General features: G+C 31.8%; 2 protein-coding genes and 1 pseudogene across 4 annotated transcripts; 2 read left to right on the top strand and 1 right to left on the bottom strand.

The window, feature by feature from the left end:
- Nucleotides 1–5,615: 5,615 nt before the first annotated feature.
- Nucleotides 5,616–8,624, top strand: LOC146959149 (uncharacterized). 2 transcript variants are annotated; one of them, XM_085740640.1, is made up of 3 exons: nt 5,616–6,273; nt 7,918–8,098; nt 8,263–8,624. In XM_085740640.1, the coding sequence occupies exons 1-3, from the start codon at nt 5,727–5,729 to the stop codon at nt 8,276–8,278; spliced, it is 744 nt and encodes a 247-aa protein (XP_085596766.1). In that variant the 5' UTR covers nt 5,616–5,726; the 3' UTR covers nt 8,279–8,624. The 2 variants fall into 2 exon arrangements, with proteins under 2 accessions (XP_085596766.1, XP_085596767.1); XM_085740641.1 differs by having other exon boundaries at nt 7,918–8,293.
- Nucleotides 8,625–11,385: 2,761 nt separating this feature from the next.
- On the bottom strand, nt 11,386–17,360 carry LOC146959148 (uncharacterized). The gene is made up of 9 exons (XM_085740639.1): nt 15,821–17,360; nt 15,481–15,582; nt 14,619–15,386; nt 14,412–14,516; nt 14,153–14,209; nt 13,841–14,002; nt 13,351–13,440; nt 12,441–12,761; nt 11,386–12,015 (listed from the first exon to the last, which is right to left on the bottom strand). The coding sequence occupies exons 2-9, from the start codon at nt 15,569–15,571 to the stop codon at nt 11,795–11,797; spliced, it is 1,815 nt and encodes a 604-aa protein (XP_085596765.1). The 5' UTR covers nt 15,572–15,582; nt 15,821–17,360; the 3' UTR covers nt 11,386–11,794.
- Nucleotides 17,361–20,973: 3,613 nt separating this feature from the next.
- On the top strand, nt 20,974–22,908 carry LOC146959147 (ferredoxin, root R-B1 pseudogene; annotated as a pseudogene). The gene is made up of 2 exons (XR_015024829.1): nt 20,974–21,038; nt 22,146–22,908. The product of XR_015024829.1 is annotated as a ferredoxin, root R-B1 pseudogene (transcript).
- The last annotated feature ends 1,948 nt before the right edge of the window (nt 22,909–24,856 follow it).

Genomic DNA, 24,856 nt, shown 5'->3' with positions numbered 1-24,856 from the left:
CATTATTTTTTGCTCACGTTCGTTACTAATCTTTTTTTTAAAGTATTTAAAGTCCAATCTTTAACATTATTATTTTTTGCTCACGTTCGATACTAATTTTTTTTTTAGAAGATTTAAAATCCAATCTTTAATATTATTTTTTGGACACGTTTGTTACTAATCTTTTTTTAAGAGGATTTAAAGTCCAATTTTTAACAATATTTTTTGCTCATGTTTGTTAGTGATCTTCTTTTTAGAGGATTTAAAGTTCAATCTTTAACATTATTTTTTGCTCACGTTTGTTACTAATATTTTTTTTAGAGGATTTAATGTCCAATTTTAAAAATACTTTTTGCTCACGTTTGTTACTGATCTTTTTTTTAGAGGATTTAAAGTCTAATCTTTAACATTATTTTTTGGTCATGTTTGTTACTGTTTTTTTTTAGAGGATTTAAAGTCTAATCTTTAACATTATTTTTTGCTCACGTTTGTTACTAATCTTGTTTTTAATTTAGAGGATTTAAAGTCCAATTTTTAACAATATTTTTTGCTCACATTTGTTACTGATCTTTTTTTTAGAGGATTTAAAGTCCAATCTTTAACATTATTTTTTAGTCACGTTTGTTACTAATTTTTTTTTGGAGGATTTAAAGTCTAATCTTTAACATTATTTTTTGCTCACGTTTGTTACTAATCTTTTTTTAAGGATTTAAATTTCAATCTTTACCATTATTTTTTACTCACGTTTGTTACAATTGATCAAAGGTTAAGGAAGAATAACTTATATTAATAAAATAATATGGAAATATTGTTTTTTGTGGAAGGGATATGAAAATACTTGGCAACCTTTATCGGTTGTATTGAGGGGAACAACACAGATGCACAACATAAAATCGGCTGATAAAAAAGTAACATGAGTTTTTGTTTTGTGCTAGTTTTTTGTGAGTTTGATTTGTGGTTAACGGAGGTAAAAGAGGGTTAACGGGGACGATTAGTGACATGGATTAGTAATTTACGTGTTATTTTATAATTGGCTAACAGTAAGAACAGTTCATAAGGAATTGTGCGTAAATTTTCTCCTTAAATTAAATTTATTCTTATCTACTTGTTACATGTGTTATTTGTATTTAAAATTAAAATTAAAAATTAAGGGTATTTTTGGAAAGAAAATTCCAACCCAAATGTGTGCTGAAAGGGGTAGTTTTCTTTATATATAGTATAGATAAATACTTATAATTTTGAATGACACAAACAATATAACATTCTTACATTCAAGTTTATTTAATAGTATAATTGAAAGTGAAGAGCCAATATTTAAGAATACAATTGAAAGTTAAAAAATCAACTCAAAATGATTTATTTTTTTATATACAATATTGATATACGCATGTGGACATTCAAGAAAATTGATTTTTCATATACGACTTTAGCTAGAATGTTCTTCTAGCAAATCTCCCCTCAACCACATTTTCGATTTTGATTAGTATCAAATCTTAAATTCACGTGTAGCAACAAAGGAGGGAGTATTTGACTTTATTGTGATCTATGGATGACTTTTTTTTCTTCGTTTTTTGAACTAATTATAACTAATTTGTTTGGCATAACAACTGTTTATGAGTTTATATTTGAAGTTTTATGATAAAATCGAATATATTTACTAGTTTTTGTTAATCTAATTCACGGTGGGCAGCAGGATTTTTCATAACCAGATTGGATAAGCCATGTTTACTTATAAAGATGTCGAAGTAACAGTGGAAAAAAACTATGCTTTAAACTCAATGTATCAAACTTAAACTGTTTTTCATTCATGTAGTCAATCAGCTCATATTAGCAGCAGAAGGTTGTAGACACTTCCTGCGTCATAAACCTCATGATGATGCAGTTTTTTGTATTGCTCGGACGTACATTTTAATGAACTTTACCGCCATTATAGGAGACGCTGATAAATTGATTTAACACAACTCCTTGTCTTTTCGACAAGGATTTTTCACCTCCGCATAATTATCATCAGCGAAAATCGTAGTTAAAGTCTTGCCTTCACGTCGTTGAATTGGAGAATGATTTTAACGTCGTATTCATGTATAGGTCTTCGTCATGACTATTCGCACCACAAATACATATACATGCATTTTTACCGGATAATGTTTCATCTCTTAAATCTTCTTTTTTATAAAAGATAGTATTGTAATTCATGTCGTTGAATTGAATAATGATCCAACAAAAGATCATGGCTACAAACTTAGCACCGTCATGCACGCACTTCTACCGTATAATTTTTCATCTTTTGGATATTTTTATTTAGATCCAATGTAGTACTTTACTCATTGAGAAACCCACGAGCATCCTAGTCTAATTTGTACAAAATGATGAAAGAAAGAAAAAAGACGAAAATACAAAAAATAGATGGAAAAAATGAGACACCATATATTTATTTAATACTGTTGATATTCTTCGTCAAATTTTAAAGTGGTAAACAATATAGATTATAATTTCTCCATAAAACAATTAAACATACAACATTTAATGTGATTATTTATGAAAAAAAATTAGTTATTTGATCCCTAAAAAATAAATTATTTGATATACAATACTAGATACATGTATACTATAGATAAATCAATTAGGCTGGCTTTTTCAGTTTCAGCTACATCGTTAAATAAATTTGACTATAAGAACGTTATTTTGTTGTTGTCATTTAAATAGATAACAATTTATATTATATTTTTTATATTGTTAGTATCTTTGAAAAAAGATAAGTTTAGTTTAATACCTGTAATTTCAATCTAAATCAAAATAATTTTAATCAAAATTTTATAAAACTACTGTTAGTAATGCATCAGCGTAATAAAAAGAACAAACAAACAACTCCGTCTTAACTCTAGTAATACATAAATACAATATATGCTAGAATTTACAACAACTTTATATTTATAATGTATATAAATAACATCTATTATATGACATACATGACCCAATTGAGTCATACACAAACAACGAGTGGGTAGTTGATGTTGTTGTTTGTGATTAAAATGCATAACTCCAAGAGTCATGTTTATCGCATGACAATGAAGAAAATCAAGTGTGTATGATTTATCAAGTATAATTAAATTTGTTTTTTTTATTATATTAGTTGTTTATTTGAGGATATTTTTATCATTTCACAAATATATTTTTTTATTCTTGTCACTTTATATTCAACCAGACAAAAGAAAATGGAGTACTTCTTTTTTTAGGACATACTACCTCCGTCCCAATTTAATTGACCTACTTTGGTTTTTCACACAGATTAAGAAAAGTGTATAAATAAAGGGGAAAGTGGAATATATTGTATTGGGAATGATAAAAGTAGTATTATTTAGTGTTATATTGTATTGGGAATGATGAAAGTTGTATTGAAAATTGAAATGAGTCAGTTATTTTGGGACACTTTTTTTTAGAAAATGGGTCAGTTATTCCGGGACGGAGGGAGTAGCATTTATTTATTTTTCCCTTAAATCAAACAAATACATTAAATCTTTCCTCTTAAACCATTAAAATACACTAAGTTTTCCCTTTAACCTTGGGGTATGTGGCACGCTGTTAGTCAATGAAACCAAACATACCCTTTATGAATCTATTCATTTATTTAGGGTGTATTTGGTTTGGAAGAGAAATTGGTAAGAGAGAAATTGGTAAGAGAGAGTTTGAGAAGAGAGAAAGATGTGAGAAATAGAGTAGATTTGAGAGGTTGTTTGTTGTAAGAGAAAGAGAAATGAAATAGGGAAGAGAGGAGTGTACTTTTATAGAAAAGTGAGAAAAGAGATATTATATTTCCATTTAAAAAGACGAATATACCCTTGATTAAATTTAGTTAATTTTTAAATTAAAGTGAATCCATAAACTATTTAATTTTTATCTTTGTTTATTTAATTTAAAATAAACACAATTTAAACGTCAGATTTTAATACGTTTTTAAAATAACAGGTTCTTTATTTTCTTTTATAAAAAAAAAACAACACTTTTTTGGTTGATATAAAAATTTAAAAACGGACGCAAGCATAATCATCAGGATTATAATCAATGGCAAAAGTGACTTTTTGTATGGAAAAATCAGAACAACACTCTCTCTCTCTTGCCATTCTTCACAATTTCTTCGCTAGTTTGAAGAGAAATCATAATGACATGGGGCCCATCACTTTTTGTTCTCTCTTCTTAACTTCTCTTCATACCAAACAAGAGAAGTTTGCTACTTCTCTTCTATTTCTCTCTTCTCTAACTCTCTCTTTCTTATTTCTCCCAAACCAAACAAAGGGTTAATGTACTTTATTTTTAATTTAAATGTAAAAAAACAATAGTAAATACAATCATGAAAATTTTATTTTATTAAAAGAAAACCTTAAAATGACAAAAAAGAATGGATGGAGAGAGACGCCTCGTACAAAGAATAATCATCAAACCTTGTCAAGAGTTTTCCAATAATATTTCGAGCAGGGACGGTTTTAACCCCAGCAAGCCGGGTACATGCTCAGGCTTAACACATACTTTCTTTGTATCAATACAAAAAATTTAACATGTAGTGACAGCCAAAATCCGTCAATATAGTGTTAATTTCCGTAGCTAAATGTGTCAGTTTGTCATTGCATGTTTTCCATTTTACCTATGGACAAAACTGTAGGTAATTTTAAGGATACCATTTTAAAAACATTAATGACCCCTACCTTGCGGCTGTCACTAAAATCAAAATCTATATATACTCCATTGTTATTTTAATTTATGGTAATAAAATTATAATCACCATTCATAATAGCTTATCAAACAAAATGACATAATATCAAGTTACAATTTACAATCACTTCTATGATCACTTCATACCTAAAAAAAACTTACAATCACTTCTACAACAGGGTTCAATAAATCAGATTTTAACTTCTAATTTGTGGATCTTCAGCAAATCACACTTGGAAAAGCTACACTTATCAACGATCCTTGCATAACCTTCAGTTCACTTCATCAATATATGTAATCAACACATAATGTACAATATATATAAAATTATAAATGCACTCAAATCGCCCAGACATGTTAAGAACATCATAAGAAACTCTATTATAAAATGTTTTAGTTTTTTAACAAATAATAAAAATTTAGACATAATAATCAATTTTGAACTTTTGTCAAAAAAAAAAAAATCAATTTTGAACTAGTTTTTTGCGTAGGAACTTTGTATAATTATCTAAATAAGTACCATTAATCCAAACTTAGGTTAATTTGAAGAATAAAAGAAAAAGGGGAATTAGTCACTTTAGTCTTTGAATAGGAAAGGAGTCGTCACTTTAGTCCCTGAATGCATATAAATTGCAAAATAGTCCTTGAATGTAGACCATGTTAGTCAATTTAGTCCATGAATGCATACTTCGTTAGTCAATTTAGTCCCTGAATGTAGACTCCGTTAGTCACTTTAGTCCATGAAATTGACCAACAGAGTCTACATTCAGGGACTGTTTTGCAATTTCTCTTTATTTAGGGACTAAAAATTAAACTAATGTAAGTGAATTTATTTAAAAAAATATTTTTTGAAATTTAGGTTGCACTGTAAAAAAGTCAAAAGACATAAAAGTGGTTTCATCGTCGTACATAACCGCGTGCGTCAACCAGATAACAAACAAAGACCATTTCCCCGATCTCGATTTCTGGTTCTTCTTCTTCCTACGGTTGATGTTGCAGTTTCTGTATCATTGTACATAACCTCCTAAACTCGTTCGCCAATCATGGGTGTAGGCATATCAGTGTTAATAGCACTAAAAGCAACAACCCTATTACTAATCTTCGCATACCTAAAAAACCTAGGCTTCTTAATTCTATCCATTCCATTCCTCTATTCATCCTTAGTCTCATTCCTCGTCTCAATCGCATCACACCCTTCCATCGATCTTCCCTTACTTCTCGGCAAAACCTCCGACGGAACATTCCCAATTGTTTCACTCATTATCTTCAGTCCTTATCTTTACTTCGTTCGAATCTTCTCCGCGCTTCGAAGACGAAAAAGCGGTGAACCACCTTATAGTAAGGTTCATGATGGACTTTACGTTGGTGGTTGGCCTTCTTCGCCGGAAAAGATGCCCCCGGGTGATCCTGCTATTATTGATTGTACTTGTGAGTTTCCGAGGTTGAAAAGTTTGAGTGGTGGTTTGCCTTATAGATGTGTTCCTACTTGGGATACTAGATCTCCTCAACCTGGTGATATTGAATTGGCTGTTAAATGGGCGCTTCGTAAGAGGGATCTTAATCGTCCCATTTTTGTTCATTGTGCTTATGGTAAGTAATTACTCTTCTTCTCAACTTGTTTTTTACTCCATGAAATGAAATATTGTAGTATCGAATCTCTATGACATAATCAAGATATATGATAGAACATTTATAGCGTAGCTTTATCCATGTAGCTGACCCCACTTAGTGGAATAAGGCTCGGTGGTTGTTGTTAGTATGAATGTAACTAGGTCCTTCAGAGTTTACAAACAACAGTCATACATAATGCACACCAATGACTTATGCTGGACCTTGATGGTAATAAACTAGTGGTTATGTTAGTTTTCCAGGATTTGAACCTTGAACTTAACTCCCTAGGTTTCTTTTGGTTAACATCCATATACACCGGAGTAAAAATAATCAATATTTACCTTGTAACATTTTCAACCTACAATTATATGATAGCATGGTAGTTTTGAACTACCTGTCCAAACAAATGCCTTTTCTAAAGTTGTTTTGAACTTTCTAAATTTGTGCTTGTCAAGGAAAAACTTTGGATGATAAGAGAATGTTTAGAAATTGAAGAAAACGATTTACCAATATATACACTAATCCAAAGTCCAAATTCTCCTATCTAAATTGGAATTGAGACGAGGTCAAAATAGAAGTCATCTTTGACCATTAGTTTGTGACCACATTCTGATTTATGTGAAAGTGAAAATTCTAAATCGCATTTCATTTTATGAGAGTAATGGAAATCTAAACTTTTAAAAATGATCTCTTTACTTTTTCTGCACGTGAGATAATAGAAGGCCCCTTACAGTTTTCTATGTTGTTTGATAAAGGGAGCGGTGATAAAGGGAAATGTTGGACAGGTTGTTAAAATAAGAGTAAGCAAACCAACTAAAGAGAGAAAAGAACCCTCACATGTCTTAAGTGTTTAGAGATCTTTTGTACTGTGAGTCCTTCAAGGAAACAACAGATAATTGAGATAACCATTGGAAGAAAGAATTTTACTATTATAATTTTGCTAGTTTTGGCCGTTGTACACTATTGGCATCAACAACACTGTTTGTTTTGGTGATCTTCTTACTTTCGTGTTCATTATCTTCGGTTGACAGTTTTAAGAACTCCTCGCCCTGTTTACTGGGTGTTTAGCACTCTGTGAGTGCTCTTTCATCACTATTATCAGTACTTGAGCTGCAAATCTATGTATATCAATGTTCCTTAGAATAACACACATGCAATGAAAAAACTGGGTGATGCATGATTATGAAAAGCCCATATTGTCAATTAGGTAGGATTATATGACATTTATAATGCTTACCTTTTTACTCATTTTCATTTATGCCCTAGTCTATTCATATCATACACCCTCCGGTCACTATTATAAGCACAAATCGACGTTGTCTTAATTATTGAATCGATTCAGAGCAAACATCCAGAGATGAATTAAACATACAAAAAAGTGATACTATTATATTCCTAGGTCCCTGCATAGGCATGTGCACTGATATAAGTTTTCTGATTGACTAGTTGTGTTATTGTAATATAGTGAAACTCTCATTGGTCCAATGTCTCCACATTTAACTTACAAGTTACAATGTAAATGTTACATTATTTAGTTACTGTCAAGCCAGACTATTATGCTTGCCTATAAGAATGTGATATAACCAACATCATTTTGTTTTGTTTTCCCTTTCTTGTGTAAAGGTCATGGAAGAAGTGTTGCTGTGATGTGTGCACTGTTAGTTGCACTAGGTGTCACAGATGATTGGAAAAATGCTGAAAAGCTGATAAAGCAAAAACGGCCCTACATTCGCATGAATGCTCTCCATCGCAAGGCACTTGAAGAATGGTCAGCGCATCGATTGTCTACGCCGAAGCCAAAGAAGTGATTCATTGACTAAATCTGATTATTTTTGTCAATCCCAGTTTGATGGTTTTCCAGACAATACTTAATGGCAAAAAACTTGTGTAAAATAGATTCTCCTTGTGCCTCTACTTTATTAGCATTCTTGTTTTCAAATTAATCTAGAACCTATTATCTGGTTACAGATTGCTCTATAAATAGCTTCTTCTGATCGAACATGTTTAGTGAGAACTGATGTGTTGAAGTTGAACAATGGAATGCTCATATTATGAAAAGTTGGAACCACAGTTGAGACCATTGCATCGTGTAATGCCCATGGATAATGATTGCAAGTTATATTTATGACAACTGTTAAACTGTCTGTCTCCAAGCTCAAGTTTTTCTTTGCATAAGGTTTAGTTACTGCTTGTTTTGAGATTGTTTATGACACAATGGAGAGATGCCTGCAAAGTTATATGGCAGTAAATTTTATTGGTGTAATATTGTTGCATGATAGTTTTAATGTTCCAAAGATCTTAGTTGAAAAATAAATTGGAGTTGTATGTAATTGTTGTGGTTATTCTGAAGTTTTGATGTAATGGTGTGATGGAGTATTTTCAAAATCAATCATCATTTTGAAATTTCATAATTTCAAAGATCATCTTGATATTCCACTACAATTTTTGAACTATATTGAATTTATTGATGATTTTGTCATATTCAACTACAACTAATAAACTAAATATAATTAGTTTCCATCATATGCTTTGCACTCATTTTTCTTCACCAATGGTTTATCCCGTTGGATTTTTGTTGGGTTTTATTTTTTATGAGATGGATATATATGTTCACTTCAGTTTTGTTTAATCTTCCAATTTGTGTTCTCAATATTTCCTTTTCCTTTTTCTATTTTAATAATATCTTTTTGAGGTATCGCAGATGATTGTAAGGGGTTGCGGTGCTAACTTTGTTGGGTTGCTTTCTTCTTTTGTGACGAGCCTTAAAGAAGCAAGGATGTAATTTGATCCGGCCTTAAAAAAAAAAATTAAAATCAAGTAGAATTCTGCTCTTTACCCAAATAGTTTTGCTCACTCCCAAAGTAAAAGTCCAAAATGCCCCTACGCAACTTAACATGCGCTAGTTATATTGTTCAAAATACACTAGCGCATGTTAAGTTGCGTAGCGTGACTTAACATAAGTTCAAAATACACTAGCGCATGTTAAGTTGCGTAAGGGTATTTTGGACTTTTACTTTGGGAGTGAGCAAAACCATTTGGTTTCTTTAATAAGCATCAAACTTTTTTATTTGACCACAATTTTTGAGGGTTAGTGGTAAAATAAGCATCAAAGTTTTTTATTTGACGACAATTTTTTATTCTTCTTCCTTTATTTTTTTTTACGCTAAAAAAAATGCATATATATATTTTTTAAAGAAAACAATAGTAAAATTTAAAGAATTGTATATTTATTCTTCTCCCTCTACTATTTTTATATGACATATTTTATTATTTGGTTTCTTTAATATAATCTTGATCTTTTCTTATATTGTAAACACACAATTTTGTACTAATTTGTCACGAAAAAAATACGATAGAGGAAGTAACCCTGGTCTTTTCTTATATCCAATTTATTTACAATAATTTTATAAAAAATAAATAAATTGATGTATTTTTTTATATAAATAACGACAAATTAAAATAATCATCTCCATTTAAATTAATTTTTGTTGTTATGAACATACATAGATGATGATGTTATTTGAGAAAGAGCTCATGATTGTAAAAAAAGTGTATACATAGGAAAAACATACATGTAAAAAAAGCAGGATTGTAACGACAAATTAAAATGCTTAATTTACCATTAACCCTCAAAAACTTTTTTAACGTGAAAAAAAACAATGGGAGAAGAAAAAAAAAACAAATCAATCAATTAAATGACATTTATTGTTGAGGAATGCTAAGGACAATCTCTCTCACACTCTCTTTCAAACACTCCCTTAATTATTGGTCCACATTATCAATTTTTTAAAACCAATTACTTGGTAACCGGTTATGCTGGTTTCTATTCAATTTCACTCACCGTTTTTTTTTTTTCAAATTAAAAAGAAAAGAAGATACATCTCGCATGAGTAATGACCTTTCTTTTTGCCCAGATCTGATTTATGAGAACAGCCAAAATCAACCCTCCTGCCCAAACACAACTACACATCTCAACAATCCAAAGACATACAACATCCTTACAAATTAAAAATGGCTCTTTTTGTCTATTAAAAAAATCAGGTTCTTTGATTTTCTGAAAATGATTACTTGTCTCCTTATGTTTATATCACCTGCAAAATCTCTTTCTTAATGTTCATATCATCTGCAAAATATCCAACATCCATCCAGAAGAAATTTGCTTGAATTTGACACAGACATTATACCAATTTTTTGAAGATTCATGTGCCTTCATCGCATCTACAGTGTAGAGGATTGAATCACTTGTTTATTGCTTGCCACCATTTTTATGAGTTTGATGAAGAAGGTTGTCTTGCCACTAATCTTGTAGTTGACGTGTAACCAAAAAAAAAAATCTTGTAGTTGACGATAACAAATTGGGACTTTGGAAAAACATGAAGTGTGGTAATGAAAAGTCAAGAAAATAGCCTTTTCTGTTTTTATTGTTTGTTTTAAAATTAAAATAAATGAAACCAACCCAATCGGTTGCCTGTTGCAAAGCGTTTTAATAACAAAGACTTGGGCCAATAGTGGAGCGAGTATCTAAGGGCGTCTGTTTGAGCGACTGCGCCTAGCAGTCCTCTTTATTGTTTTGTTATTTTGTTATTTTGTAGTGATAAGTGCTACAATAGAAAATGGAATTAAAGTCTACCATATCAATTAATCTAAACCATTAATCAAAATTGCAATTAAAGGTCAAGATTTGGAGTAAGTTATTATACTTACTCTTGGAGTCAAAATATCCCCTCTATATATATATATATATATATATATATATATATATATATATATATATGAAAACAGGTTCTTGAAAATTTTGCTACTAAAAACTCATTTAGATTGCCTTAAAGTATCTCACGCATGTGAAATGAAGATATGTGATTTGTTGATGGATTCAAAGTTGTAGCATAAGAAATCGTAGGTTGTGGACCTTATGGTTTCATTTCTCAATTGCTGCAAAGTCTTCCGCCAAGTAGAGGTTAAATTGACAAAAGAAACTATCATCAGTGTCATACTTGTAATGGCAGACATAGAACTGGCATAAGTATTTAATTTGAGGGAATGGTGAGCCATTGAGAAGGCAAAACGGTTATAGAATTAGAGGAGACATAGTTGACGATGAAAGAAGTGAATTGTGATGTTTTGAAAAGGGATACTTTGAACCATAATAATAGTAATCAATACTCCCTCCGTTTCAAAATGAGTGTCGTTTTAAGTGTTTACACACATATTAAGAAATGCAATGATTAAAAGAAAGAGAATGGTTATTTTACCAAATTATCCTTATTAACTATTGGTTAGTTTTAAAAGTAATATTTTGGAAGTAGTGTGCAGAGTATTAATTGGAGGGTACAATTGAAAAGAAAAAATTATTATTGCATTGAAAACTGAAAGTGACATTCATTTTGAAACAAACTTTTTTTGCTAAAGCGACACTCATTTTGAAACGGATGGAGTATAAGTTTTCCTTTCAAAAAACAAAAATCAAAATTTCTGATCCCAACATATGGCACCCCATTGTTTAAAGAGATTGCTGTTTGCTGCCATCCCAATACACCCTACCCCATTCATTAAAGGCATTGGCATGATGTTTTGGACGTACACTGTCACCCCAAGACACCGTACCCTGTTTAAAAGGACCGTCTTGATGTTCTGGACGTACGCTGGCACCCCATTGTTTAAAGAGACTGTTCTGATGTTCTGGACGTACGCTGGCACCCCAAGACATCGCATTAGCAACTTCTGTTTATTGTTTTGATCAAATAAGAAACCAAAGGGTGAGTATACTTTAACATGGCTGAAAGTTAAAAAAGAAAAAGACAAGGCACAACAGCCAGATGCATAAATCGAATAGCCAAAAAAAACATAATAGAAGACAGGCAAACATCAAACAACCAAAAAAACATAACAGAAGACCGACAAAACAGCAAAAACAAAATAGAGAATGAATTGGGGTTAATTTTCCAAGTCAGCAATAGTAAGATAATAACCAACTTATAAGCATATTAACACCGAATCAGTAGCTAGCATTTTCTTCATAAAATAGGAAAGCAAAAGGAATTGCATTCTAAAGCCAAAATCTAAATCGTAACAAATGGATGAAGTGCATTAATTCAACTGCAAAGAACACATCAATAGAACATTACAGCATTGAGAGTAAAACTTACCTTTTTCATCTTTAGCTTTCTCTGGCTGCATTTCAGTAGTAGCTTCACCAGGCTGGGTAGTGGGTACAGTAGGAGCAGCCAAGCGTATTCCAGTGACAGGATTTGATGAAGGATCAGAATTATTCTGTTGGCGACATGATACTTTGATTATTCTTTTGGTTGCCAGAACCTCGTCACTGGCTTTTTTGAAAGTTCCAGCTTCAAGGTCATTGTCATTTTCCTCATCGTCAAGAGGAGTGTCTCGAGTGAGCTCCCGTTCAGCAGCCCTTTTCTCTGACGACTGTAAGGCATTCTCGGCATCCTCCATTACAGAAAGAACTTCTATATCCCCAAATTTCAATACAACAAAAATTGCAGTCGGAAAGTATGCATTCAACATAAGAGTGAATGACAACACATGTATGCATAATGTATAATTATAAGCTTCATATACATACTGAAAAGGCAAAGAACATGTTATAAATCCCCAAATTTCAATACAACAAAAATTGCAGTCAGAAAGTATGCATTCAACATAAGAGTGAATGACAACACGTGTATGCATAATGTATAATTATAAGCTTCATATACATACTGAAAAGGCAAAGAACATGTTATAAATCAGCTCACAAATCCCAATAAGATGGTTATAAGGTTCGTTCTATTATGTTAAAAAACATAATAGAAGACAGACAAAACAGGAAAAAAATAGAGAATTCCAAGTCTGACAACAATACCAAGATAAACATAACCAACTTATGTGCATATTAACACTCGATCAAGAGCTTGCATTTACATAAAGCAGTAAAGCAAAAAGAATTCTATTTTCACATGGTTCTAAAGTCAAAATCTAAATCATGACAAATGGATGAAGTGCAGATTAATTCAGCTGCAAAGAACATATTAATACAACATTGAGAGTAAAACTTACTTTCTACTTCTTGTTTCTCAGCAACAAACGGGTTGGTCGTCAGAAGAGACTCTCCCTCTATGCTCTCTACTTTTCGCTGCTTAGCAACTTCTGTTCATTGTTTTGATCAAATAAGAAACCAAAGGGTGACGATATTTCAATATGGTTGAAAGATAAAAATGAAAAAGGCAAGGCACAACAACCAAATGCAAACATCGAACAACCTAAAAAACATAACAGCCGACAAAACAGCCAAAAAAAAAGATAGCAGACAAAACAGGCAAAAAAAAATAAAATGAAACGGGATTAACAACAATAGCAAGATAAAAATAACCAACTTATGTGCATATTAACATTCAATTACAAGCTTGCATTTTAATAAAGCAGTGAAGCAAAAAGAATTGTATCTTCACATGGTTCTAAAGTCAAAATCTAAATCATGACATATGGACAAAGTGCAAATTAATTCAACTGCAAAGAACATATGATTACAACATTGAGTGAAACTTACTTTCTACTTCTTCATTTTTAGAAGGAAATACGTTGATCGTAACATGAGGCTGCTCTCCCTCTGTGCTCTCTATCTCTACTTTTTGCCTCTTAGCAAGAAACAAGTTGATTGCCACATGAGGCTTTCCATTTGTGCGCTCTACGTTTTTTATCTTAGCAACTTCTGTTTATTCATCAAAGGCAAGAAAACTATATCAAAATCGAAACACAATCAATTTCTAAAAATCCCCAAAAAAAAAATCAAAGGTTTTTTAAACCCTAACAAGCGCGGATTCACGTAACATATCATCACACCATTGAGAGTAAAACTTACTTTCTACTTCTACCTTCTTAGCAGGAAACACATTGATCGTCACATGAGGCTCTCCATCTGTGCCAAAGGGTGAGGATAATTTAACACGGCTGAAAGTTATACAATAATAATGTGGATGGAAAGAAAAAAAGAATTGTATCTTGACATGGTTCTAAATCTTGACATGGTTCTAAAGTCAAGATCTAAATCATGACAAAAGGATGAAGTGCAAATTAATTCGCAAAGAACATATTAATACAACATTGATAATAAAACTTACCTTCCACTTCTTGTTTCTCAGCCACTTCTTGTTTCTCAGCAAGTAACGAGTTGGTCGTCACAAGAGGCTCTCCCTCTATGCTCTCTACTTTCCGCTTCTTAGCAACTTTTGTGCATTATTTTGATCAAATGAGAAACCAAGTGTTAGAATATTTCAATATGGTTGAAAGTTAAAAAAAAAAGAAAAAAAGACAAGGCTCAAACTTACTTTCCACTTCTTGCTTCTCAGCAGTAAATGGGCTGGTCACAGGAAGCTTCTCGAAAAGAAATGAGGCGGTCTTCTCAAAAAGAGACTGGCTGGTAGCCACATGAGGCTTCTCAAAAAGAGACGAGCTGGTCTTCACAGGAGGCTTCATAAAATTAAAACGATTCGGGCTGGTCTTCACAGGAGGTTTCTCAAAAGAAAACAGGCTAGTCGTTGCAGGAGGCTTCTCGGAAAGAGATGGGCTTGTCGTCACAGGAGACTTCTCAAATGAAAACAGACAAGTCTTTGCAGGAGGCTTCTCAAAAAGACATGGGCTGGTCGTCGCAGTATCATTCCCAAAAAGAAACGGACTGGTTCTCACATGAGGCTTCTCAAAAAGAGACGAGCTGGTCTTCACAGGAGGCTTCATAAAATCAAAATGAGACGGGCTGGTCTTCACAGGAGGCTTCTCAAAAAGTGACAGGCTTGTCGTCACAGGAGGCTTCTCAAAAGAAAACGGGCTAGTCGTTGCAGGAGGCTTCTCGAAAGAAAACAGGCTTGTCGTTGCAGGAGGCTTCTCGAAAAGAGATGGGCTTGTCGTCACAGGAGACTTCTCAAAAAGACACGGGCTGGTCGTCGCAGGATCATTTCCAAAAAGAAACGGACTGGTTCTCATATGAGGCTTCTCAAAAAGAGATGTGCTGGTCGTCACAGGATCATTCCCAAAATGAAACGGGCTGGTCCCGAAAAGAGAAAGAAACTTACTTTCTTCTTCTTTCTGCTTAGCAACTCCTATTCATTGTTTTGATCAAATAAGAAAGCAAAATGTGAGGATATCTTAATATGGTTGAAAGTTAAAAAAGAAAAAGACGAGACACAAATTTACCTTCAAGAAAATCAAACTGGTTTGTGCTCACAGTATGTCCAAACAAGTTCGTCTCATGAGGCTCTCTATCTTTGCTCTCTATATTTTTCATCTTAGCAACTTCTGTTTAGAGAATTATATCAAAACGCAGTCAATTTCTCAAAATCCCTAAAAAAAAGCAATTCATTCAAAGGTTTTAAACCCTAATCCCCTAAACCAAGAAGATTTGAATAATTAGTGTGGTTGAGGGTTTAATTTCATCAAAGTATCTAAAAAAGGTTTAAGACCCTAAACACCAATTCGTAATTCACAATTCACAACAGATTCATCAAAGGCGGGAGAATTGAAAAAGAAGAAATACCTTTAGCTATGTCGCGTGCAGAAGAAGAAGAAGAAGAACTAGAAACTCTGAAAACGCTTATACTTGTTACCGTTGTTTATATAGGTTTTGGAATTGTTTTTGTTTTTTTTTGAGAGAATAGGTTTTGGAATTGTTATTATTAGATTAGATTAGATTAATAAAAACGCTAACTAAGGGGCTTTATAATTTATTTATCTTTCACAATTTTAATTTTCCACTTTTAACCTCGTTATAGATTAATAAAAACGCTAACTATTGGGTTTTATGCAATTTACATATTTATTTATCTTTCATTTCTTTTTCCGCTTTCGACGTTTTTTTTCCCTTCATCGTTACAATATTACTTCTTGAAGTGGAAGAAATAGTCACAAGAAAGGGGGGTTTGAATTGTGACCCTTTTTAAATTTAATCCTGAAACTTAACAAATTCATGTACTCAAGAATTTTTTTTGGTAAATGTTAGATAAAAGAAGATATAAAATATTTAGATATTTAAACAGTTGTTTTCTCAAGGACTAGAATGTCCTGGATAGAGTAATGTTAAATAATTAAGCAGTTTTACTAAGGACCAGAATGTTCTGGATAATAATTATATAATTAATAAAGAGACTGATATAATAAAACAATATTAATAATTACCAAGGACCAGATAACTCTGGAAGAATATAAATGTTAAGCAGTTATATTAGGACCATAATGTTCTGGATAACAATTATAAGATTAATTATTTAAACTGAATGATAAAATAATATTATGGTTAATTAAGGACCAGAGAACTCTGGATAAATATAAAGTAGTTATATTTAATTATTAAGCTGAACGATAAAACAATATTAATGATTATTTAAGGACCAGATAACTCTAGATTAATTTGGTTGTGATTAATTAGGACCAGAATATTCTGGAGATAAATAAATATTAATGCGAGTGATAGTGTGTGCATATTGTGTAAAAATAAAAGAGAGAGAGAGAGAAAGAAGAATAACACAGGAGAGTTATCCTGGTTCACCAAACCCGGCTACTTCCAGTCCCCGCACCTCGTGTGAGATTATCCACTATAGTATACAGTTGGTAGAAACTTCTAACCAACACTATAAGGTCTTGATCACACCAGATCAGTCTGTAACCCCTGTATTATCAACCTCAGTAGGCTTCTACAATTCTTTGCTTTCGCACAAGAAAGGTTGGAACTCTTCCTATCTCAAACTATTAAGCCCAATAGACTTGAGATCTAGTTATCACTTTGTAGGATGATTGTTTGGATCTAATGTCTCAAACAAAAATAAGAAATATGTTGTTTGGATCTAGCGTCTCAAACAAAAATATGTAGGATGTTGCTTGGATCTTTGTGTCTCAAACAAACTATCCTTTTACAAATACAAACTCAAAAAGATGTTCTCAATGAATGAGATAAAGATGATAAATATAGTGAAAGATTATGGAGTTTGCATTTGTGATTGTCGAACTAAAGATGTTGAAGAGATTGATTTCTTTAGCTTTGAAAGAAAGAGATATCGAAGCTTTTGTAAATCAAAACTCTTGGTTTTAGCCTTGTAAACCTTCTTCTATTTATAGAGACTTGGAAGCTTGTCCTCCACTCCACAAAACAGCTGGTCCTTTCTTTATTTGAATTTTGTTTTGCGCTCCACAATTGTTGCTAAAAGAAGAAATTCCAGCTTGCACAAAACTTGGAAGCCACGCACATTCTTCTACTTTCCATATGTTGTTTGCGCAAGACAGCTTGCTTGAAGTGACTTCATGATGTCATAAGTTGTTATCATGTATATGTCACTATTTTGATCATTTTATGATAATTATTCTTTTTCCTTTAATGGGTGAAGAGAGATTAAGGCCCATAAATATTCATTGTACCAAATCAAGTCATATATTCCTCCTTAATTTGGTGAGACATATTTCTCATGATCTTTCTTGATCTTCATGATTTAATTACTTGTTGTTCAAAAAGTCCAAACTTGTCCTTTCATGCGCGAATGAACATGGAGATGTTTATGTGCCAAGAGCATTCTTGAGATCATTCTCATGAAACATTTCTCACAAAACACATTAGTAGATAACAAGATAATAAATGTAAATATGTGTTATCTTTAAAAACATCAAGTGAGGATGTTCTCTTCACTTTGTATGACCATAATGTTCTTTGTAAGAACATGAGAAACCTCTCTCAAAGTAAAAATTCCTTTGATTGATTTCTATTCTCCCAAATCATATCTTAAAAAAAATGATGGAAGATTCTTCGATCATCCTAAATATTTTATGATAGAATCTTCAAGCATATGATCATGAATTTTCTTCTTTGATATTTTTCCAATCAATATCATTAATGAATGACTTAATAAATAATTCATTCATGAATTGGTTTCTCTTCAAAGTTGATTCTAATCATTTTGATGAAATGATGAGAATAATTTCAAGTGTAATATGCATCCTCATCATGAGAACATTATTTTATCGGAGTTGATAATGTTCTCTTCTATATGAGATGACAATACATTCTTGGTTAATTAACCTTGATTATTTTGTTGATTATGCAATTTATCTCATAATTCCTCTTGGTGATTTCACACAATGTTTTTTGTCCACTAAGTATCTTTGAGATATTTTAGTTTAGGCATGTATATAGTCATGAAGGTACAAACAATCATTCTCTTGAATGAAACTTTTGTGCCTTTTCCTTAAACTTCTTTAGAAACTATTTGAAGATCATTCTTGAATCTTCATATCTTGAAGATAGTCAAGGTATGTAACACAACTCAATTTGTGTTTTGTCATATGACTTTAAGAGTGATCTTGTGTACCTTTCAAATATGAACTTTTCATTCCTTGAATCTTTAAGGCTTTGTTCAAAACCATGCGGTCACGATGATGAATCAATTAATCATAAAGTTCATCTTCTTGTTGAATCTTTACTCAACATTCTTTTGATTCAAACAATTGTTATATCTTCTTTTGAATTTGGGATGCTACTGGTTTGGTATTACTTCTTGTCTACTTCTGTGAAAAGACTCAAGTGCAAACATCAGTAGATCACCATTCATAAAACTTAGTGTTTATTCCATAAGGTTTGTTATCATTAAAACATTCATCAAAAAGATTTTTGTTTCAACACTTCTTTCGTCTCAAATTATAAGTAAAAAACACAAAATCACACTTATTAAGTTTTTTTTTCTTCCACTTTTGCCATTTTTTTCCTTCATGGTTACAATATTACTTCTTTCGTCTCAAATTATAAGTAAAAAACACAAAATCACACTTATTAAGAAATCTTTTTGGTGGTGGCCAAGGTTTGAACCCCGAAACTTACATATTTTATGCATTGTCCGTACCAATTGAGTTAAGCTCACGAGGCCACTTGTTAAGAAATCTACTAACAATATATAAAAACCATATTCTGACAAATTCTCATAATTGTTCTTTCTTAAACTCATGGCCACCTTAATTTTACGTGCTTAATAGTAACTTTGCAAAATATAAAATCAAATTGTTTACTTTTTCTTCTCCTTGTTATCTAATCCCCTTAAACATAGGAAAAAACAATGTATTAGGACATAAATATAAGAACATAGTTTATTCTCATCTACTTTAATTTCTTAATTTCACTAATTTGCATAAAGCACTCCAAAAAATTCTCATAATTGTCCTTTCTTAAACTAATAATCGCTTTAATTTTATGCACTTAATGATAATTTTACAAAATATAAAATCAATTTGTTTACTTTTTCTTCTCCTTATTATCAAATGAATCTAATTATCGTAAGCTGTAAAGTGGTATTTTGAAAGTCCGACGTTAGTCGTCTAAAGCCTGACCAACTAGTTCAATACATGTAGATGTTTTATGAGGCTTCACCGAAAATATTCCAATAATAATATGTGTTCACATTTCTAAGAAAACCTTTAAAAGTGGATTTTTAGACTCGATTGGCCTTACAATTTTGTTCAAAAGTACATATTTAGACAATACAAATATTGTGTTTTTTTTATTTTTTATAATATTTATATCCCAAGTAATCTTGGCGACGTGAAAAGGTCCTCTCTTATAATTTAAGTTTTTCTTTAATTGATTTGTTTTAGTTCGGACAAGTTTTGAGTTGATCTATTTTGTAAGCCTTATCATTGGACAATGATGCCCTCCACTTTTTTTTCTTTATCTAGAATTACTCGATTACCCCTTTCCTTCCCAAACCTCCACACCACTCTTCTTTGGTGCCATCGCCCATGACCCCTGCTCCTACTCTTAAACTTAATTGCTCTTTTAATTTTCTTCTATACATTGGTTTTCAAATTGTATAGTTTTTATGTTCATTTCGAAAATTGGATTCTAAAAGACAATTTTTGAGTTAACTTGCTTCTGAATCATGAGAGTATTCAAGTACTTTCAAATTAGAAAAAAATAAATAAATACAAACGTGTATGCAGCAAAACAAAAAAGTGTACTTCATCTTGTCACTATTTAAATCAACATTTTAGATTTATTCAATAAATAATGTATAAATATCTGTAATATTCAACCCAATTGACCCTAGATTGAAAATTAGTATTAATGTGACCTTAATTTTTTTTAGGGAATTAATGTGACCTTAATGAAACACTAAGAGCATCCACAATGGGAGAGTCTTAAACATTTAAGACCTGGTATCTAATAGGTATCTTCATTGTGGGAAAAAAAATTGAGGGTCTTAAAAGATGCAAATGTCTAAATTAAGATCTCATTCTTAAATGGGCTCACATTACCTTTTTATTAAAATAATAATTAAAAAGTGTATTAAAATAGATAGTGTAATAAAGAAATAATATTGGTGGGACCCAATTAGACCTTTTGTTAGAGGGTCTCAATTGGAGTGGTTGAGTACCTATTAGATACTATTATTAAAAAATTATTAAAAAGTGATGTGTCAATGTGTGACTAATTTAAATGTCAAAAATAAGAGTCTCCGTTGTGGATGCTCTACAAAAATGAGAGTCTCCGTGGATGCGTGATTCATTGAACTCTAGAAATCGGAAAGGACAAGTCAAAGTGAAAGACAACAATACAGCAAGTGAACAAATACAAACTCACATTTGTGTTGTGTCCCGCCGAACTCTCTAAAGGCCACTTTCCACTCCATTATAAACAAACACATCTCCAAATTCATACTTGCTCTTTCAAACTTTCAACTTCTTTTGAGTTCTTTCTCATTCATTCACTTCATTCTTATTCAACTGTAAGTTTCTTTCTTTACGACTTTACCCCTGCAAATCTTTCAGTATGATATTTTATTTAATAGATGTGTGTGTAAATATAGTTTCTTATTATTCTGGCACCCTCTTTTGATCCATAATATTATAGATCGCTAATTTAGTTGATGTTTTCATTTGTTTGACATTGATCCACACTCTATTGGTGTTTTACATCTCTATTCAATGAAATCATCAATCAAATTTCAATATTCATGAAGTCAACAGTGAACAGTCACTAGTTTTTTTAGCACAGTATATACATGAAAGGATTTTTTTGACCTAAATACCCTTTGTTATATTATACTTCAAAGATTTACAGCAGAGAGTGAGTTTCTTATATCCTATGTGATCTCCTTAAACAAACACTTGAAGGTGGTAGGTTGAGAAACTTTTACAATTCTGTACAAGTTGATAGAAAAGTTGATGCTTTTGTAATGATACTAGAATTGTAAAGGACAATTAGAATGGTTTTGATATTCTTTTGGATAAATCAACTTCTGATACAACACAGAAGAAGCATTACAATTGAATTGGATAGAAGACAAGGAAGGACATAGAAGAAGAATCTCAGAAAGAAGAGAATTGATCCCACATATTTCACACCCCATTTCTATTTCCCTTCTCATTCTTATAACCCTTTACACAATGTGTGACGTGACAGTTATTTATCTAGGTTCATTACAGCTTTCCAGCTAAACTAAAAGCTAAGGGGGTTAAGTGATGCTACAAAAACTTGAGGGGGCGAAATTCTAGAGGAATAATGTGTTGTTTATCCTTAATTATGTCATTGTTCTAGTATACAATGCATGTTTGAAATAAATAATGTCATTATGATGATTGGGCAATTTTAAGTCATTATGATTCTCGGGTAGTGTTAACTTGTGCCCTTAGGGCACATGTTAAGAAACCCAAAAGAAGAAGTATTCTCTAAAATTTTGTGCACTTAATGCATTAAAAAGTTGTTTTCTTCCTTTCCTTTCTTTTCTGTTCTACGTTTTGTTGAAGCTTTAGTTATCAAACATGCTCACAGTTGTTTTCTATTCTATGTGGTTAACTCTAAACACACATTGCCTGTATTTATTTTGATTCAGATATAAAAATGTCAGCTGTGAATATGTCCACCATGAAACTTCCGACAGCTTCTTTGCGCGGAACGGCTCCCTCTAGGACATCTTGTGCTCTTCTGAAGAATCCATCAAGTTTGAGATCTGTGAAGAATGTGTCCAAAAGATTTGGACTAAAATCTTCCTCATTTAGAATCTCAGCAATGGCAGTATACAAAGTGAAACTGATTCAACCAGATGGTACAGAGAACGAATTTGATGCCCCCGATGACTATTACATCCTGGATTCAGCTGAAGAAGCTGGAGTGGAGCTACCTTACTCATGCAGAGCTGGTGCATGTTCTACCTGTGCCGGCCAAGTGGTTTCGGGTTCTGTTGATCAGTCTGATCAATCTTTTCTCGACGAGCAGCAAATTGAGAAGGGTTATCTTCTCACATGTGTCTCATACCCGAAATCAGATACTGTGATTTACACACACAAGGAGGAAGAACTCTGCTAAGTGATATATGATTTTTGTTAGTTTTGTCTATTGATTATTATGTGTCATGTAGCTGATTATTGTGAAACTCTTGTTGTTTCCGTGACTTATTGAATAATTTTAGGAAATAAAGAAAGGAAACAATTTATAGGACATAAGTTTGTTTTAAAAATGTACTATTACTAGTAGCCTAGTTTGATGCAGTAGAAGATTTCTTCTCATGTATATGCTGCTGTGGCAATTGAACTTTGGTGTGTAACTTGGTCTTCCTCTTATTTTATATGTTATTAAAACTTGGTGTTCCTCAAAAAGTCTAGCCCCCATTTTGAATTGAATATACAGCTTTCTTCACTGAAGTTTCACAACTTTATCTCACCTTTTTCATAACCTTCATATTTTTTAAAATATGTATCTAAGATGGTGAGGTTTAGTATGGGAATGAGTAGTTTTTTCCCATGATGGGAAAGTTGCACTTTTAACCATTGATTTAATAATTTTTTATTTGGATGGCCAAGATTAATTACCTGGTAATTGTTGATACTTTTTGTTGAGTATTGTGTGACCCATATGTGGACCCCACGAAAATCATTTAATAACCATTTAATAACCATAAATCGTTCTTAATTGTTTTAAAAAAAAAATCTTCTTAATTAATTTACCCTTGGTCATATATTAGAAGAAAATAACTTCATCTCCTTTACGACAAATTACAAGCTGGGAAGGGTTTGTTGCCATTCAACCTAAATTGTTCCAATCCCTTCTCTTCCTTCTTCAATACGAAATTCACAAAACTATGCGTGAAACCCATTTAATTCCTTCTTTAATTCATTCTTCTCTTCCTTCTTCAACATGACTCAGAGATCTATGAAACCCATTTCTCAACTGTGTGATTTACAACACTGACATCTCTTTTTTAATGAAATTACATCAACTTTCTTTAATTATCTATGCTGCGAAATTACAAAATTCATTTGCAAAATATGGACTTAATTGAGAAATTTCACCAAAATAAATAATTTAAAAGATCAGATCACTAGATCAGTGTAAGATCAGATCGGTGCTGAATCCATGGACGACAGAGAAGACGGAGAATGGAAAATTTTGTTTGTTGTTTGAATATATGCCTTTCAACAATGAAGATGGCTTTTCAATGGCTTTGTTCAGTTCCTTATTTACCTGTTGGAGAGAAGGAGGAAGGGAACGAGGAACAAGCTCAGTTCTAAAATAAATCTGAAGTGTTGTGGTTAGTAAACAGGGTGGGTGTACTGGAAAAAGCAAACAACATAAAAAGCTGTTTTTTTTCCTAGCAGGTTCATCCACTGCCACCTGTCTTGAAAAAAGACACTTTCCCATGGTGGGAAAAAAGTGTCTGTTCCCAGGCTAAACGCCACCATCTAAGATTATCTGTGAAGTATCTAATCTTATAAATATTTGAAAATGAAAATTTAAACAATATTTTTTTAATATATGCATATAATTAAATACAATAGAAAATTGAAAAGACATATACGTTAATAGTATACATGTATGGCTAAAATATGGTATTGGTCCCTGCAAAATATGTCAGTTTTGGTTTTAGTCCCTGCAATTTTTTTTATAGTTTTTGGTCCCTGCAAAAATAGGTTAGTTTTGGTTTTAGTCCCTGCAAATTTTTTTTATAGTTTTTGCTCCCTGCAAAAATAGGCCAGTTTTGGTTTTAGTCCCTGCAAAAAATATTTTTATAGTTTTTGGTCCCTACAAAATTTTTGTTTTTGGAAATAGTCAATGACCCCAATTATGTAATGATTTGTCACTTTTGTGGCATATGTGCTTATTAATAAAAAGAATATTATTTTTTATAATTTATATAGCAATAATTATTTTTTAATTAAAAAATGATAATAAAACAGATACAATAATTATTTTTTAATTTATAAAAGTGACAAATCATCACATAACTGGGGTCAGGGGCTATTTCCAAAAACAAAAATTTTTGCAGGGACCAAAAACTATAAAAAAAATTGCAGGGACTAAAACCAAAACTGGCCTATTTTTGCAGGGACCAAAAACTATAAAAAAAATTTGCTGGGACTAAAACCAAAACTGGCCTATTTTGCAGGGACCAATACCATATTTTAGCCTACATGTATCGACGCTAGTAGTAATAAAAAAAGGGCCATGCTAGTGCTTCATTAGTTAAGAAATAAAAAAAGAAATATTTACGTTGAAAATAACATTTTTTTATGGATAAAAAGGTTATAAAATGGCGAATAGATCCAC

The sequence above is a fragment of the Medicago sativa genome, chromosome 1, assembly GCF_051527215.1.
Source record: "Medicago sativa cultivar Bolivia chromosome 1, Bolivia_mono, whole genome shotgun sequence".
Taxonomy (NCBI): Eukaryota; Viridiplantae; Streptophyta; class Magnoliopsida; order Fabales; family Fabaceae; genus Medicago; species Medicago sativa.
This window is presented reverse-complemented; position numbering and strand designations above follow the sequence as displayed.